Below are 14,140 nucleotides of genomic sequence, written 5' to 3' on the forward strand. Positions count from 1 at the left end.
GAGAGCCCTACCCGAATGCCATCGTAGCATCCCCGAAAAGATTGAACAGAGAACGAACGCCTACGCAAGTTTCTCCCATAGAAGAACTCCCATGGAGTCACCAACATGGGCATTGGATGCTGTGCTGTCCGCAAGGTAAGCATTTGATCCTTCTATCCATGTGACAAGGGAAGAGAGAGCTGCTGCTCGGCGACACGCATTGTTGTTCGGCGACGAGACCAGGGAGAGGTAGGGAAGTGAATAGCGGGTCCCCGGGAGGCAATGCAGGAGTGATGCCGGGAAGTTGGCGAGGAATCGACCGGGATGTCATCTCCAGTTTATTCCGGGAGCCCGAGATGGCGCCTGAGGCATCTGTTGTAGAATGTACCTGCTACCCACAGCGCACGTAAATCCTTATCCGCAGATCGCCGACCATGGATAGCACATTGCATCGCTTGTGGGTTGGATGGTCCCGCGTGGGGAGAATCTAGACTCGTTCAATTGGTTGGGCCGGGAAATAAAACACGCCATGTGCGTCAAGTAAGACATGGAAAGTGAGACAATATGGAACAAATGGAAGCTGTCTCTCCTTTCTCGTCTTCATGCCGGCACTATTCGTACTTGCTTTCTTACCCATCGGTGACCACTGACCACAGCAGGTGTTCCAAGGTCCTTGCTCCGTAAAGCACGGGGGAGACCTAACGCAAGGTATGGGGCTAGCGGTTCCTGGGAGGTCCCCGCGGTTGACACAAATGCCGGCCACTGCCTTTGTTCGTGGTCCAAGTGGGTGGTTAGTGTAGTACTAGAAGTGTGCATATTTATCTGTCGGTGCTGGGCGTCGTAGTCGAGTCTGGAGGTGCCCGATAACGGAAACTGAGCTATTCCCATCTCAAAATGCCGTGCAGAAGAGACGAGACCTGTCCGACGAGGCGCCCGCAGCGCGACAGCGCCTTGATAACGTGATAACCTGCCATGCTTTTCGGGCTTGGTGCCCGAAAGGCGCCATCGAGATGGAAGTCGAAATAGAATGGAAAGGAAGGAACCAAAATCCCTGGATTCTAGGTTAGAACTGCCATATTTGTGGGGAGATTGTGACGGATGTGGATGGACCCTTGGAAAGTCTTGCCCCTAAAAGGAAATCGCAACCTGGAAATAATGCGCTTGGGCTTGATTAGCTTGCTTGGCGAGGAACATCTAGAAGTACCGGGTACCTGGGTCCGACCAAGCTCACGCTGGACTTCCTCGTCCCGTGGTCTTTCTTGTTGAGCGGCGAGCGCCACCAAAGGCGCCCCAAGCTGAAGCTAAACCCAAATCCACGAATCTGGGATCGCCGCTCTTCATTTCGTAATTCTCCTCGAAATGGCACGCATGCACACGCACGCCTACCACACACACACGGCGCGAAGCGGGCAAGTGCGCGCCCGCCATGTCTTCATCGTGCCTTCCCAGCCCTTTTCCACATGATCTCGCCTCAGTCCCCCGACCCTCCAACAACGGGTGGAAGAGCTACACTAGCGTTTGGCAAAAGTCTCCAGGTCCCCGACTTGAACACGATTGACACAAGGCCGTGCAAGGACATCCCTCTCAAGTCTCTGCAAACAATCGCCGCATGCCGAGTTATTTAAGCCAGAGGCTCTTGGCAACGGCAGGGCTAGACAGCGCCGTCATCATGGGAGATCCAAAGTCGTTTCTTGCTATCCTTCAAGTGGCTTAGCAGCACTTTCTATTCAACTGTCGCTTGAAGAAAAAGAAAAGAAAAAGAAACAGCATCGGCCTTGGAGTGACACCAAAAACCACCAAGTTCTCTCTTATCCCGAAGAGGTGGACCAGAGAGCAAAGCTCTCAAGACAATCCCACAAACCTCAAAATCCCCTGTTGTCAACACGAACGAACCCATCATGAATTCTCTCCTATCAGGTGCCGCCCTCGGTGCCGCGTTGACGGCCTCGGGCGTCTTCCAGCCCAGCGTCATCGTGTCGCAGCTCAAATTCGAGAACTTCCATATGATTCAAGCCTTTCTAACCGCCGCGGCCGCCAGCACGTATGTTGACATTCGCACCCTGTTGCCCCTATCGCGTTATCACTGCCGCTGACCAGCCACCAACCAGATGCATCGTTACGGCTGCGCAATCTCTTGGCTACCTCAAGCTTAGCCCCCGCAGCTTCTCCTCGGTCGGCCTGTTCGCCAAGTGGGATGGGAATGTCTTCGGCGGCATGCTACTCGGGACGGGCATGATGCTGTCGGGCGCCTGCCCCGGTACCGTCTTGGCTCAGGTCGGCGCCGGCGTCCGCTCCGGCTTCTACGCCTTCCAGGGCGCCGTCCTGGCCGGCATCGTCTGGACCGGCTTCCTCCAGCCCTATCTGTCGCAAACCCCTAAGCGCCTCCCCCAGTCCTCCCCCGAGGACAAGAAGTTCCTGACTGTCTACGGGACTCTGGGAGCCAGCCGAACAACTGCCCTCGTCGGTCTCGAGCTGATGTTTGCCGCCATTATCGGCGCCGCCGTTTCGTTCACGTCCCTCGGCCCAGAAGCCAAGATCTCGCCCGTCGTCGGCGGTCTTTGCATCGGCGCGGCCCAGCTGCTGTCTGTGGTCCTGAGGAAATCTCTGGTGGGCACGTCAACCTCGTACGAGGAGGCTGGCGACTGGTTCCTGGGTGTGTGCAGGGGCAACGGCGGGGTCCCCAAGCGCTACAACAACATGCTCTTCTCGGCGGGCATGATTGCCGGTGCCTTCGCCCTGACCCGCGCCGTCCCCGTGTTCGGCCAAGTCTCGCCGACTACCATTTCGCCCTTGAACGCCGGCATTGGCGGCTTCCTTATGATCCTTGGATCGAGAATTGCCGGCGGCTGCACTTCAGGTCACGGCATCAGCGGCCTATCACTCTTTTCTACATCAAGCTTCATCACGATTGCCGCCACCTTTGGTGCCGGTGGCTTTGTTGGCTTGCTTCGCGGCTAAAAGTTTTTGGGATGTGGAGCTATCAATGTAATATTTCCATTGCATATGGTCTATCTTTATAGCATTGCTAGGGAGCTCATCACCCTCATGTTTGTTCAGTGATTCGAGGAAAGCCTGTCCTTGAAAGCATATTTGCGTGTATATTCTTTTTTACTCATTTGTACTCCATTGGAACCCTTCATGTACAAAATATCATCTCCATTGAGACGCCGAGAGAAATATTCTTCAATACGCGCACAGAGGCTCGTTGTTGCGGCTTTGCTTTTTAAATACTCAGTTTGGACTCCATCAACAAACACAAATCTCAGGGGTAGAGCGTATTACTAGTAGAGATTTACATCTTTAATAATAAGGTCCTCAGTTCAAATCTGAGTGTGAGCAGCGATTCATGCTTCTAAGGACAACAGTTGGCATAGTTTACCTTTTTACTTTTTTTCCTCGTCTTTTTGTTGTAGCTCGTTACTTTTCAACTCCTACTTTCTTCCAGTCCTGAAGTGTGGTCGTGCCGTGTGTCGTGACACATTATATATAATTGAGCCAGGCACCGGCAACCATACGGTTACTTGCTTTGAAGCCGCTTTTCTGCGTGCCCTAGAGGCGCAGTGTTAAGTTACAGTTAGTTACATCTCCGACTTCTAGCTATGGGAGTGTTTAGTTGCTTTCGTTCTGCTCTAGTCGATCGCTCCTCAGAGTCTCAGACAATCGATGTAGTTCTGTTATGATGTGTAAGTTTTTGACTTGCACTTTCGTGAAGAATCGAGGACTGTCTTTTTGGAATTAATTTATTCTTTGAGAAGACGTTGTTATAATAGATAGATAGTTGATTTATTTACTTTTATTTCCTCGGTGACGAGCTACTTACATACCCTTCTGTTGATGGTAGGACACCAGCGGGATATCAATGACTCTATAAGGAGTTACATCGCTCATAATTATCTACTTCTCCACTCCCCATCGGTTTTTTTCAGTTTCCGACCTAGATATCACAGGATACCGTCTCAAGTTACGATGTCTCCCGCATCTCAATAAGCAATCACAACAAGGGGCTCAGCAACAGAACCGCCATCAGTCCCTAAATTCTCAACAACAACAGCAGTTTCACTTCAGGGCATACACACAAAACTCGTAACAGTCTCCTCACGTTCAGGCACCAGCAGGCCCTGGGCACGACAGTTCAACAACACGCTTTTTCGAATATAACTGCAAAAAGAGGAAGTATACCAGCGACAGCAGTACTGTCTTCGCTAACACAAATACAACACAGAACTAGGAATATTCAGTACAAATGCCGGGAATACAAAGACCCGTTGCCGCTTAACTACAACCCAACAACGGCATGCCCGTCGCTGTCCCTGAGCTAGGGTTCAAATCGCAAAAGAACTTGCTGCAACAGCCAAAGGAGTATCCATGCCAGCAGGTGAGGCGACAACCTCCGGCCTAAACGTCAGATCCAATGTTTCCGTGCCAACCCGAGAAGTTGGGGGCGGAGGTAAATCTGACTCGACAGCAAAACCGCCGCAGGCTCCGTGCGTGTCGATTCGCAATGCCTGGGAACGCGTGGAGGTTTAAACTTCTTTAGAGGCTATCTTCAATTTCGGCATGCTCTCCTGCAATTCGACGATCTGAAAGTGCCTCTCGACGTTGTTTAGAGTATTTCGGGGACTAGTAGAAGCAGCAACTTGTCAGCTAACCGGTTTTGTCTCTCTCTGAGGACTATTGGGGGTTTCTAGGGGGCTAGGGGGAGGATTGGAAGAATGTGCCGCTGGAAGAGAAGCAGCAGCAGCATCAGGATGAGAAGAGATGAGAGCACTGCGGTAGTTTTATAGTGTGTATTACCCGGGTAGCATGAATTTAGGGTCCCGCCGTCTTCCATGTTAGTGTGAGTTGTCAGGGGCCATCAAGGCAGGTGAAGTGGAAATATCTCTATTATTAGAATATTTAGGTAAAAACTCATATAGCGAAGCATTGGGGTTAAGAGACAGGGTAGGTAGGTAAACTGTGTATTATTTACATTCGTCATTGGTGGAATATCGGGCCCGGAGATTTCAGCACTTGCATGCAAAGGTTGGAGGAACAGACGGGGGCTGGAGACGCCTTACTCTTGCTCAGGGTTTCCAGGGAAGATAACCTCGTCCGGTTGGAGGCCTATACTAAAGAACTTTGCAGCGGCAATATTCTTTCTGCAAGTATCCTCTAGGTCCTCGAGAACTTGAGTCAACCTTTCGGCTTCGTCGCCGAGATTGTAGCTGACAGCGTGACGGTAGCGTGCCATGATCCTTTCGCGTTCAGTGTAGTACCGCTCGCGAATATTTTTCATGACAAATTCCGGGTGACATTTTGCACACGTGTCGTGGATGAAACTGACGGGCCCTTCTGGGGCAGCGCAGTTCTTGAGGCAGCGCGTCGCGAAATGCATGAGGGTATGTCCGCAGACCACCTGGACCGAGTATCCGGTGCACATTGCTAGCGTGGTAGCTAGCGGCTGGGCTGGCCGTCTAACTGTATCTTGATCTTCGGCGCCGTCGTCGAGCGTGGGAGCGAGGACGAGAACATAAATGGGGTACGTTATGTTGCTAGACGTCGAACCGGTCCAATCGGGCAAGTCTGCGTCTTTAGGTCAAATGGCTGTGTTCCGATGTACTTCGTATGGCTGGCGTTTTTGCCGTTTTTAAATAATGGATATCGGATTCCGGCACGGACAAGTTGGGTTGGAGAAACAAAGAATAACAGTGCAGTTTGTACTGGCCTTCCAGCCTCACTTCCAGCTTGCAAAGAATGCATGGAAGAAACAGCTCGTGCCTTCCCCTTGGCGCCTTGACAATGTTCTTTGTTCAGTCCAGCCCCGTGTAGAAGGCAGGAGCTACTTGGGTTGTGTTCCCAGTAGTAGTAGACCTTGGTCGGGTACGCCCCTTAATTTACGTCACGGTGCTTACCTTCCAGCACCTTGAGCATTGTTTTGCAATTTTTTGTTTTATCAAGACTGTCTGAACTTGTTCTTCAACATCGCCCTTTCTTTCCCTCCCCTCCCGTTCTCTTTGAGCCCTGCCATCAGCTGTTGGTTTCAAAATGTTTTTGAACTCGCATGCCTAGAAAACCCAGGAAGCATGGAATGATACCTGCCTCAGTCCACCGTTTATATTCAAGTCCGTACCTTACTTTGGCCGTGCTACGAGGCGGTCAAGAATGTCCGTTGGTGTGACCTAGGTGTGGCCTAAGATGCTAGACGGCTCCTACCGCCAAGAGCAAAACAAAGTTTGGCGACTCGCCCCCGTTGCGGAGACAACCCACAAGAAAGGTCCGCATCTGTTGCTGGACTCCAGCGGGGGCGCCTGGCTCGGGCTGCAAACTTGCCGCCGTTGCTCACTGAGATCCATCTCAATGTTGGGTAGGGGAGAGGGAGAGTTTTAATGTCCTTCGGTTCCGGCAAACCCACACACATAACGTAAGAAGACAGCAAAGATGCATTTGCTCGATCATAAGAGGAAGCCAAGGCCGGGGCGAACCCACTTTGCGCCCATTTTGCCTCAGAACTCTCCCCCTTTTTACAATTTCTGTGGTCGAAACCAAGCTTGGAAGCCACAAACTGAGTGACGTGCTTGTCATCCCTTGCTTCATTCACCTACCACCTGCTTAGACCAGGGCACTTAACCAAATCTACGGCCACGCCGCAAAAACGCTTGGCTAGGGCAAAAGCTATATCGACAGGAGACATCGGGTTTTTTGAGCCAAAGACTTATTTAACTGTTCAAAACTGATTGGAGCCAGGACTTGTTTCTTACAATAAACAAACCTATCATCGCTTTGGTATCTGCGAACCATAATAACTGGCCCTGCAATTTACTAACAACCCATTCAAATGCGCTTCGTCGTCGAATTCTTCTCTTTACTTCTCAAACAGATATACTGAGGGCTTTTGGCCACACGTGGTACATTCGTTTACACTTACACCCACACCATCTGATCTAAATTTGGGGTCGAGGACCTTTGTTATATCCTTCCCCTTTGACACAAAATGGTGTCGACGGGGGATGACGTCGAGGCTCAGGCGCCCAACTCGTCCCTCAAGAGAGGAGCGGGAGAATCGGGTGTACGTTTTGTCGGCGATGGCGAGAAGCAGCCGGCAGCCGGGAACTTGGCCTCCGACGTCCTCTCTCTCTCAAGTGACGCCCCCGGAGACAAGACTCATCGCTCCCTGAAATCTCGCCATATCCAACTGATCGGTATGTCTCCAAGCTCCAGTCCCACATACTCTGAGAACACTTTTCCTCCCTGAGGCCACCAAAGGTGCTAATAAAACCCCATTTAAAGGCATCGGAGGCACCATTGGTACGGCCTTATACGTGCAAATTGGCCGGGGTATCCTCAATGGGGGTCCGGGAAGCTTGTTCCTTGCGTTTACAATATGGTAAGTGGCAGTACTTGGCTGCTGTTCACGAGCGGGTCAACGTGCTGACACCAATCACCCAGGTGCTCCTTTATCCTTGCCATCACCACGTCCATGGCGGAGATGGTGACGTATCTGCCCATATCATCGCCCTTCGTCCGGTTCGCGGGCCGTTATGTCGACGAAGCCTTTGGTTTCGCCACGGGATGGAACTTCTTCGTGTTTGAGGCGGCCATGGTGCCCTTCGAAATCACGGCGTGCAACGTCATCATTCACTACTGGAGTGATGCTGTTCTGGTCGGCGCCATCATAACAATCATTATTATCATGTTTGCGTGAGTTAGAGAGATACACTGCCGTACCGCCCTCTTCATTGGCAGACTTGGACCTCGCTAACACCCGTCCTCTTATTTCAGACTTATCAATCTTCTTGCCGTGCAATGGTACGGCGAGAGTGAGTTTTGGGCCGCACTGGGCAAGTTTGTCCTCATCGTCGGTCTCTTAATATTCACCTTCATCGTCATGCTTGGCGGCAACCCCTTGCACGACCGCTTCGGATTCAGGTATTGGAGTAACCCTGGCGCATTTGCCGAACTGTACCATAAAGGTAACCTGGGCCGGTGGCTGGGATTTCTGCAATGCCTGATCCAGGCCTCCTTTACCATTGCCGGGCCCGAGTATGTTTCCATGGCGGTGGGCGAGGCCGAGAACCCGCGCGTGGTTATGCCGCGCGCCTTCAACGCCGTCTTTTATCGCCTAACAGCCTTCTTCGTTCTTGGTTCCCTAGCCGTGGGCGTCTTGGTCCCCTACGACGACACCGAGATGGCGCTGGCATTTTCCAGCGGTGCCCCGGGTGCCGCCGCCAGCCCCTATGTCGTGGCCATGCACCGTCTCCAGATCCGCATCCTTCCTGACATTGTCAATGCCATAGTGCTCACGGCCGCCTTCTCAGCCGGCAACAGCTACGTCTATTGCGCCTCTCGCTCCCTCTACGGCCTCGCGCTCGAGGGAAAAGCCCACTCCATCTTCACCCGCTGTACCGCCAAGGGCGTGCCCATCTACTGCGTCCTCCTTGTCCTCGCCATTGCTCTGCTCAGCTTCCTGCAGGTCTCTAATGACTCGGCTGTCGTCTTGCAGTGGTTCGTTAACCTAGTCACGGCCTCCCAGCTCATCAACTTCAGCTCCATCTGCATCACGTACCTGTGCTGGCACGCCGCCCTCAAGGCCCAGGGCATCAGCCGCAGCTCCCTGCCGTACAGGGCCCGTTTCCAGCCCTACGCCGCCTGGTACGGCCTCGCCGGGTGCTCCGTCATGACCTTTGTCAGCGGGTATACGGTGTTCCTGCCGGGCAACTGGGACGTGGCGACGTTTATGTTTTCGTGCGTTCTTTTCCATGGCCTCCGCACTCCTGCCCCTTGGCCTTGATTACTCCCTCCAGCTTGCTGACCGCGGAAACATCAAAATTCAGATACACCATGATCTTCATCTGCCCGCTGCTGTTCCTCGGATGGAAAGTTCTCAAGAAGACCCGCATCCACCGCCCCAGCGAGGTCGATCTGATCAAGAACGTTGCCGAGATCGAAGAGTATCAGCGCACGTTTGTAGCGACTCCTCCCAGGTACGCCGTCATCATCATCAAGAATTGATGACTGAGATGCTTTGTCTGAGTGGACGGAATTTGTTAGCTGACATGTTTCGTTTACATATATAGGAACGCTTTTGACAGGCTGCTGGATTGGATATTTGGTTAGACTTGACGCTTGATTGCATTTCTCGGTTGCTGCAAAGACGGGAAAAATACATGCCTTGATATCTACCTGAGATACCTAGAAGATTTCACGACTAGTTTATTTGTTTCCTCACTATTTGAGCTAGAAAGAGGAAGAAACTAGGACGGGGCAGCTAACTCCCACTCGATTGCAACCTGTGTAGCTGGATGAGAAACAATTGGGTTTATGACATGAAACTAAGGCGAACAGTGAATGGGTTAACATGCAGCAGAGTAGATCATAGAGATAGCCAGTTAGGCATGCATAGCGCCTAAGTGTTACGCGACACAAAATAAATTGCCAACATCTATTCTCTTCAATAAACAGATGCGATCTGATTTGTTTTGATTTAATTTGATGCCGTACATACAAAAAGCATGGCACACCCAACTAATCCTAGACATCTATCTAGACACCTAAATTTGTGTACACAGGGGGTATGCATGATTCACAAAAGGTACAACTCCTCTCCACCTAAGTCCGCGGACTCCTGAGGAACCCTACCACACCACTGCAGTAGCCCACCAGAGCATCTAGCCTGTCGCGCTCGCGGGCCTGGTGCTCGCGCCACAGGCGCAACTCGTCGAGGAGGCTCTCGTTGGCCATGACTAGGTCGTAGTTCAGGCGCAGGAACACGGTCATCCAGGCCTGGGTGAGCTCGTAGTCGCGGCGGGCGACGAGGCGGCCCGTCAGGGCGCGAATGAACTGCAGCAGCTCGTTGGTGTCGCTGTCCGAGCCGTCGCCGATGGACAGGGACCGCAGCTCGAGGTCGGCGGCCGATGGGCCGAGGGATTTGAGGTGTTCTATGAAGTCGTTGTCTTTTTGTTGTTGGATTAGTATGACTTTTTAGAGATTGGATAGATGGGAATATGCTACTCACAGTCTCCAGACGCTGCGCCGGCCGAGAGCTTGGCGCTGAAGGTCTGCTCGCCGCGGGCGCGGTCGAGCTGTGTGACCCTGGAAGCGGAGCCATCGACTCTGCTCTCGCCTGGCTCTGCGGGCGCTGGGAGCAGGCCGCCACTCCCCGCGCCGCCGACCGAGGGCAGAAAGAAGGGGGCCTTTTCGGGAGCCTTGGGCCGCTCCTTGGGCTTATTGCGCTGCTTAATGAGGTCAATGTGCAGCAGGGTCTGCCACCTGCTCTTAGGAACCAAACTAAGCGTCATCATGTCGGCGCTGAGCTGCTCGAGGGCCGGGGCCGCGATAACGCCGTCGTCCTCCTCACCCTCGCGCGCCGCGTCCTCGTCAAAGGCCGCTTCGAGAAGGCCTTGGCCGCCCTCGCCCGATGCTGTGGGCTCGGCGACGCTGCCAATCTCGGCCTCGGAGAGCTGGCGCGTGGGGACGTGTTTGAAGAGTGTCCGGTTTGTCCAGAGGTGCACACCGAGCTCGCCCTGCGTTGACCCGGCCAGGTACTCGCCAGTGGTCGAAAAGGCCAACGCCGTGCACGGCTTCTCAAGACGAAAGGCGTCGATCAGATGGCTGGTTGGCAGGTCCCAGACGCGTATGATGGAGTCCTGGGAGGCGGCGACAACCCATCGGCCGTCGTTGGAGAAGCAGAAGTCGTTGATGGTATCGCGGCAGCCCCAGAACTCTCTGATTGTCCGCTTTGTCTCGATGTCAACTACGCGAATCGAGTTATCATCGCACGAAAAGGCGATGAGGTCGTTGGCCGCGTGGAAGCGACATCCGGTGATCTGTGTCATGGGTGCCCAGTCAATCTCGTCAACCAGGTTTCCTGTGACAAAGTCCCAGAACTTGATTGTTCCGTCCAGCGAGCACGATATTACAAATCTGTTGAGCGAGTCGACGACGATGCCTGTCACGGCTCGCGTGTGCTTCCCGGACCCCGGGGTAAACGAAGCTTTAGACCGCTCGTGGAGTAGAGTGACGGTGTCGAGCGCTTTCAGCTGCTGCATTTTTACCTGCCGTAACTGTGCGGGAGTCAGTCTCGAGGGGAACCGTCGCCGGTGCCGCCCAGACTGCAGGTTGAACATGTCCAAGCTTCCTCCAGCAGACCCGACCAGAGCAAAGCTGCCGCAGGGGCTGATGGCAACCGTTGACACATTTTCTCCGTCGCCAGTCTTGAAAGCCCACCGGCCAGCCCTTTTCCTGCCCCAGAACCAAGTGCGAGCCCACGGGTCGTCCTTATGAGCCGTAACAACGCTTTCCCAACCAGTCATTCCGCTGAGCTCGGCATTTGAAGGCTTGGTCTTGTCGTCTCCCTTGCCCCATATAGCCTGCTTACCCGGAATGGCGCCCATACCGCCATCGCGGTTTAGCGACGAAGCAATGCAGGTGATCTCGGGAGCTTTGAGGTCGTCCAGAGTTGTAGATGGCCCGTGGCCCATTGAGGTGCTCGCCAAAATGCCAATTTTCTTGGCCTTCTTGCGGATGTTGCCTTGGCTCAGTTCCGTGCTCTGCCCATCGCGGCGTAGACTCCATCCCCATAAACTCCTGTCCTTTCCACCGCTGAGCAGCCACTTATTCCCAGCTTCGGGACCATCAAAGTCGGTCGGCAAGAACTGAAGGCAGTTGACGGGGCCGGCGTGGCCGCTCCGTGTGTGCAAGATGCGCGGCACGGGAGAAAATGGCGCCTCGTCAAAGATCCACGACTTGAGCGAATTATCGAGCCCGCTCGTCATGATCACCGGTTGCCCCGGGAGGAACTCGACCTTGCTGATGCCCCCGCGAACACCGGCATGTGATGGGGGGTTGTGTGCGCTGCGGAGGACGCCCATTATCCTCCCTCCCTTGTTAAGGTCCCATAGTGTCACATCGCCGCCGACGCTGGTTGCGGTGGCCATGACGCCGTCTTCACGACCGTCCTGGCCGGCTCCGAGGCCATCGCTCCGAAACGAGATGGATGTGACGGGCGCGTCGCTTGTGCCTGCATGCAGTCGCAAAGCAGGTCTGTCGGTAAGTACGTTTTGTATGACCAGTGGGCCCTCGGAATAGGCAATAGCCAGCATGGACAGGGCCGGGGAGGGCTCCATGCAGGTGACGGCCCCGCAGTTTGGCGAGGGCGGGAGTATGGTGTAGATGAGTTTGCCGGTGCTGACATTCCAAATCTCAACCCAGCCATCAGCGCGGCCAACGAAAATTTTGTTGAGGAAGGTGGGCATGTTGCAGACGCCGCCGGTCAAATCATTGTCCCCCTTTTTCGTAGCAGAGGGGAAGATGGTGGTGTAGTGCTCAGAGGTGGCCGACTTCCACACTTCTATCCTCGTCAGCGCACAGCCAATAATCCAGGAGCCGAAGATGAGGATCTGGCGGATGGGCTGATCCAGGTCGGCAGGCAGCTGGAGCTCGACGGCCTTCTTGCCGCGCTGGAAGGCCCAGAGGCCGTGGGGTTCAGCATTGCGCGGGTCACCCCAGGCGGCGAAGACCTTCTCCTTCCAGGCATATGTGGCTGTGATATCGGTGGGGGTCTGCGGACGCGTGACGAAGACCAAGTTGAGGCCGCGCTTCAAGTCGTATGTCTGGAGGGAGCGGCCGACGGACGTGGTGATCTGGAAGGTGGTCTTGCCAAGGGGGATGGACGCGAAGGGCACGCTGGTGGGGGAGACGAGACCAATGGTCTAGAGCATGGCGCGCGCATTGGCAGTCAGCATGGAATCAATGTTGAGCATCGAAAGCAAGAGATGTAAGTGCGGAAGAAGAGAAGCATCATTTACGCGAAAGGGTGCAAAGATGGTCGAGCCTCGGTTCGCCGCAGGCACAGCTTTCACAACGGAGCTGGTTTTTTGGCGCTTTGTCGACTGGTGCTCCAGGCTGGAGTGAGCCATCTTGAGGGTGGTGGTGCTGCGCGGCAGCCTCTTGCAAAGCTCGTATACGCAATGAAGTACAGTTCAGCCTTGGGTTGGTGATGGCTTCCTTCCCCTTCTCGATTCGAAGTTTTTGGACAGCCTCACCAATAAATTTTCAGCCACACTTCCTTATCTGATTCCTTATCCATCCCCACCGCAGTGCCCCACTTTCCCATTCTTCAGTCCCTGTCCAAGCTGCTACCGCCACCTCAGTCCTCTGGCAAACGTTTTTAGGTTATTGGATACAGGGACCCTTGCAAAGCAGTATCCAGCATTTCGTTGTTCTGACCGCCCGCAGACACGCGCATCTCGCATCCGGAAAGGGCATGAGAGTAGCCAGTTAAAATTGAAATATTGAACCGAATTTGCTGCAATGGTCACGCGACTCTTCAATACTGGCGAATCGCACAATGCAGGATGCAGTGTCTGTCTGAGGCGTACCCGAAGAATTCTAGTGCCAGGACCATATCCGATTGCGCTGGAAAGCTGGAAGATAGAACCCGAATGGTGAATTAGAAACTTCAAACACGACCACTGCTAAAAAGGACCTGTAGCCGACATCGCTATCACGTCTTCCCCCGCTCTTTGTGGCTTTCATCTTCGTACCCTGGTCGATGCGGGGCGCCTTCCATCCCACTGAGAGAAACGGGACCCCTGTCCTCAATCACATTCGTTCCTGGCCAGCCAAATGCCAGCAGCGTCATCATGCTTCTCTCCCTAAGGTTGTGCCCCTCCACGCCCCCTCCAGATTTTTGTTAAAAATCGAAGAAACAAAAAGTCGCCTGCCGCCAACCAACCGCCAGACTGCCGATCCGCTGCGATATCAGCAGCGTAGCCCCTTGTTCCTTCACCAGCCCTGCTAGGGTTTCCCGCCTAATCTGATTGATCTGCCGACTTCCTCCCAGCTCTCTTTCTTCCGCTGTGCCTCGGCTATCAGCCCATTCGACTCTATTCCCAGGGTATTCGTACCTGAGGCTCCAACCGGCCGGTTTGACCCAAGAGAAATTCCAGGTCGTTCATCGTTGGGCCGCGGCCTGGCCATTTTTTGTACTACATTGGATCCGGGGCACCTGCCTTCCTACACAGCCTAACAGCGCACTTCAGTGCTGTATCCGTACACCCACCTACAGTACCTTGTCTACCTTACTCAAGGTAGTGAGAAGAGCGAGATCGGGAGCAAAAGCAGGGAAGGGAACATATGCAATAGCAGCAGAAGGGGGGCATGCGAGCAGTGGAGAAATCTTCAG

The 14,140-nt window shown here is 53.9% G+C and overlaps 4 protein-coding genes and 1 non-coding gene across 5 annotated transcripts; 3 read left to right on the plus strand and 2 right to left on the minus strand.

The window, feature by feature from the left end:
* Nucleotides 1-1,642: 1,642 nt before the first annotated feature.
* On the plus strand, nt 1,643-3,284 carry B0T26DRAFT_534145 (uncharacterized protein). The gene is made up of 2 exons (XM_060435543.1): nt 1,643-2,020; nt 2,088-3,284. The coding sequence occupies exons 1-2, from the start codon at nt 1,878-1,880 to the stop codon at nt 2,935-2,937; spliced, it is 993 nt and encodes a 330-aa protein (XP_060289512.1). The 5' UTR covers nt 1,643-1,877; the 3' UTR covers nt 2,938-3,284.
* On the plus strand, nt 3,231-3,318 carry B0T26DRAFT_t274. The gene has a single exon. It is a non-coding gene; the product is annotated as a tRNA-Thr (tRNA).
* A 1,451-nt stretch (nt 3,319-4,769) lies between these two features.
* B0T26DRAFT_795561 (uncharacterized protein) lies at nt 4,770-5,889 on the minus strand (the record flags this gene model as incomplete). Its single annotated transcript, XM_060446908.1, has 2 exons — nt 4,770-5,541; nt 5,871-5,889. The coding sequence occupies 2 exons, from the start codon at nt 5,887-5,889 to the stop codon at nt 5,033-5,035; spliced, it is 528 nt and encodes a 175-aa protein (XP_060289513.1). The 3' UTR covers nt 4,770-5,032.
* Nucleotides 5,890-6,751: 862 nt separating this feature from the next.
* B0T26DRAFT_534197 (putative carnitine transport protein) lies at nt 6,752-9,396 on the plus strand. Its single transcript, XM_060435544.1, has 6 exons — nt 6,752-7,157; nt 7,246-7,342; nt 7,405-7,656; nt 7,738-8,700; nt 8,790-8,939; nt 9,033-9,396. Exons 1-6 carry the CDS (start codon nt 6,950-6,952, stop codon nt 9,070-9,072), a joined length of 1,710 nt encoding a protein of 569 aa, XP_060289514.1. The 5' UTR covers nt 6,752-6,949; the 3' UTR covers nt 9,073-9,396.
* Nucleotides 9,397-9,564: 168 nt separating this feature from the next.
* On the minus strand, nt 9,565-12,872 carry B0T26DRAFT_757829 (Utp21 specific WD40 associated putative domain-containing protein; the record flags this gene model as incomplete). Its single annotated transcript, XM_060446313.1, has 3 exons — nt 9,565-9,908; nt 9,971-12,665; nt 12,762-12,872. 3 exons carry the CDS (start codon nt 12,870-12,872, stop codon nt 9,565-9,567), a joined length of 3,150 nt encoding a protein of 1,049 aa, XP_060289515.1.
* Between the last annotated feature and the right edge of the window lie 1,268 nt (nt 12,873-14,140).

Source organism: Lasiosphaeria miniovina (assembly GCF_030549165.1).
Source record: "Lasiosphaeria miniovina strain SMH2392-1A chromosome Unknown B0T26scaffold_9, whole genome shotgun sequence".
Classification (NCBI taxonomy): domain Eukaryota; kingdom Fungi; phylum Ascomycota; class Sordariomycetes; order Sordariales; family Lasiosphaeriaceae; genus Lasiosphaeria; species Lasiosphaeria miniovina.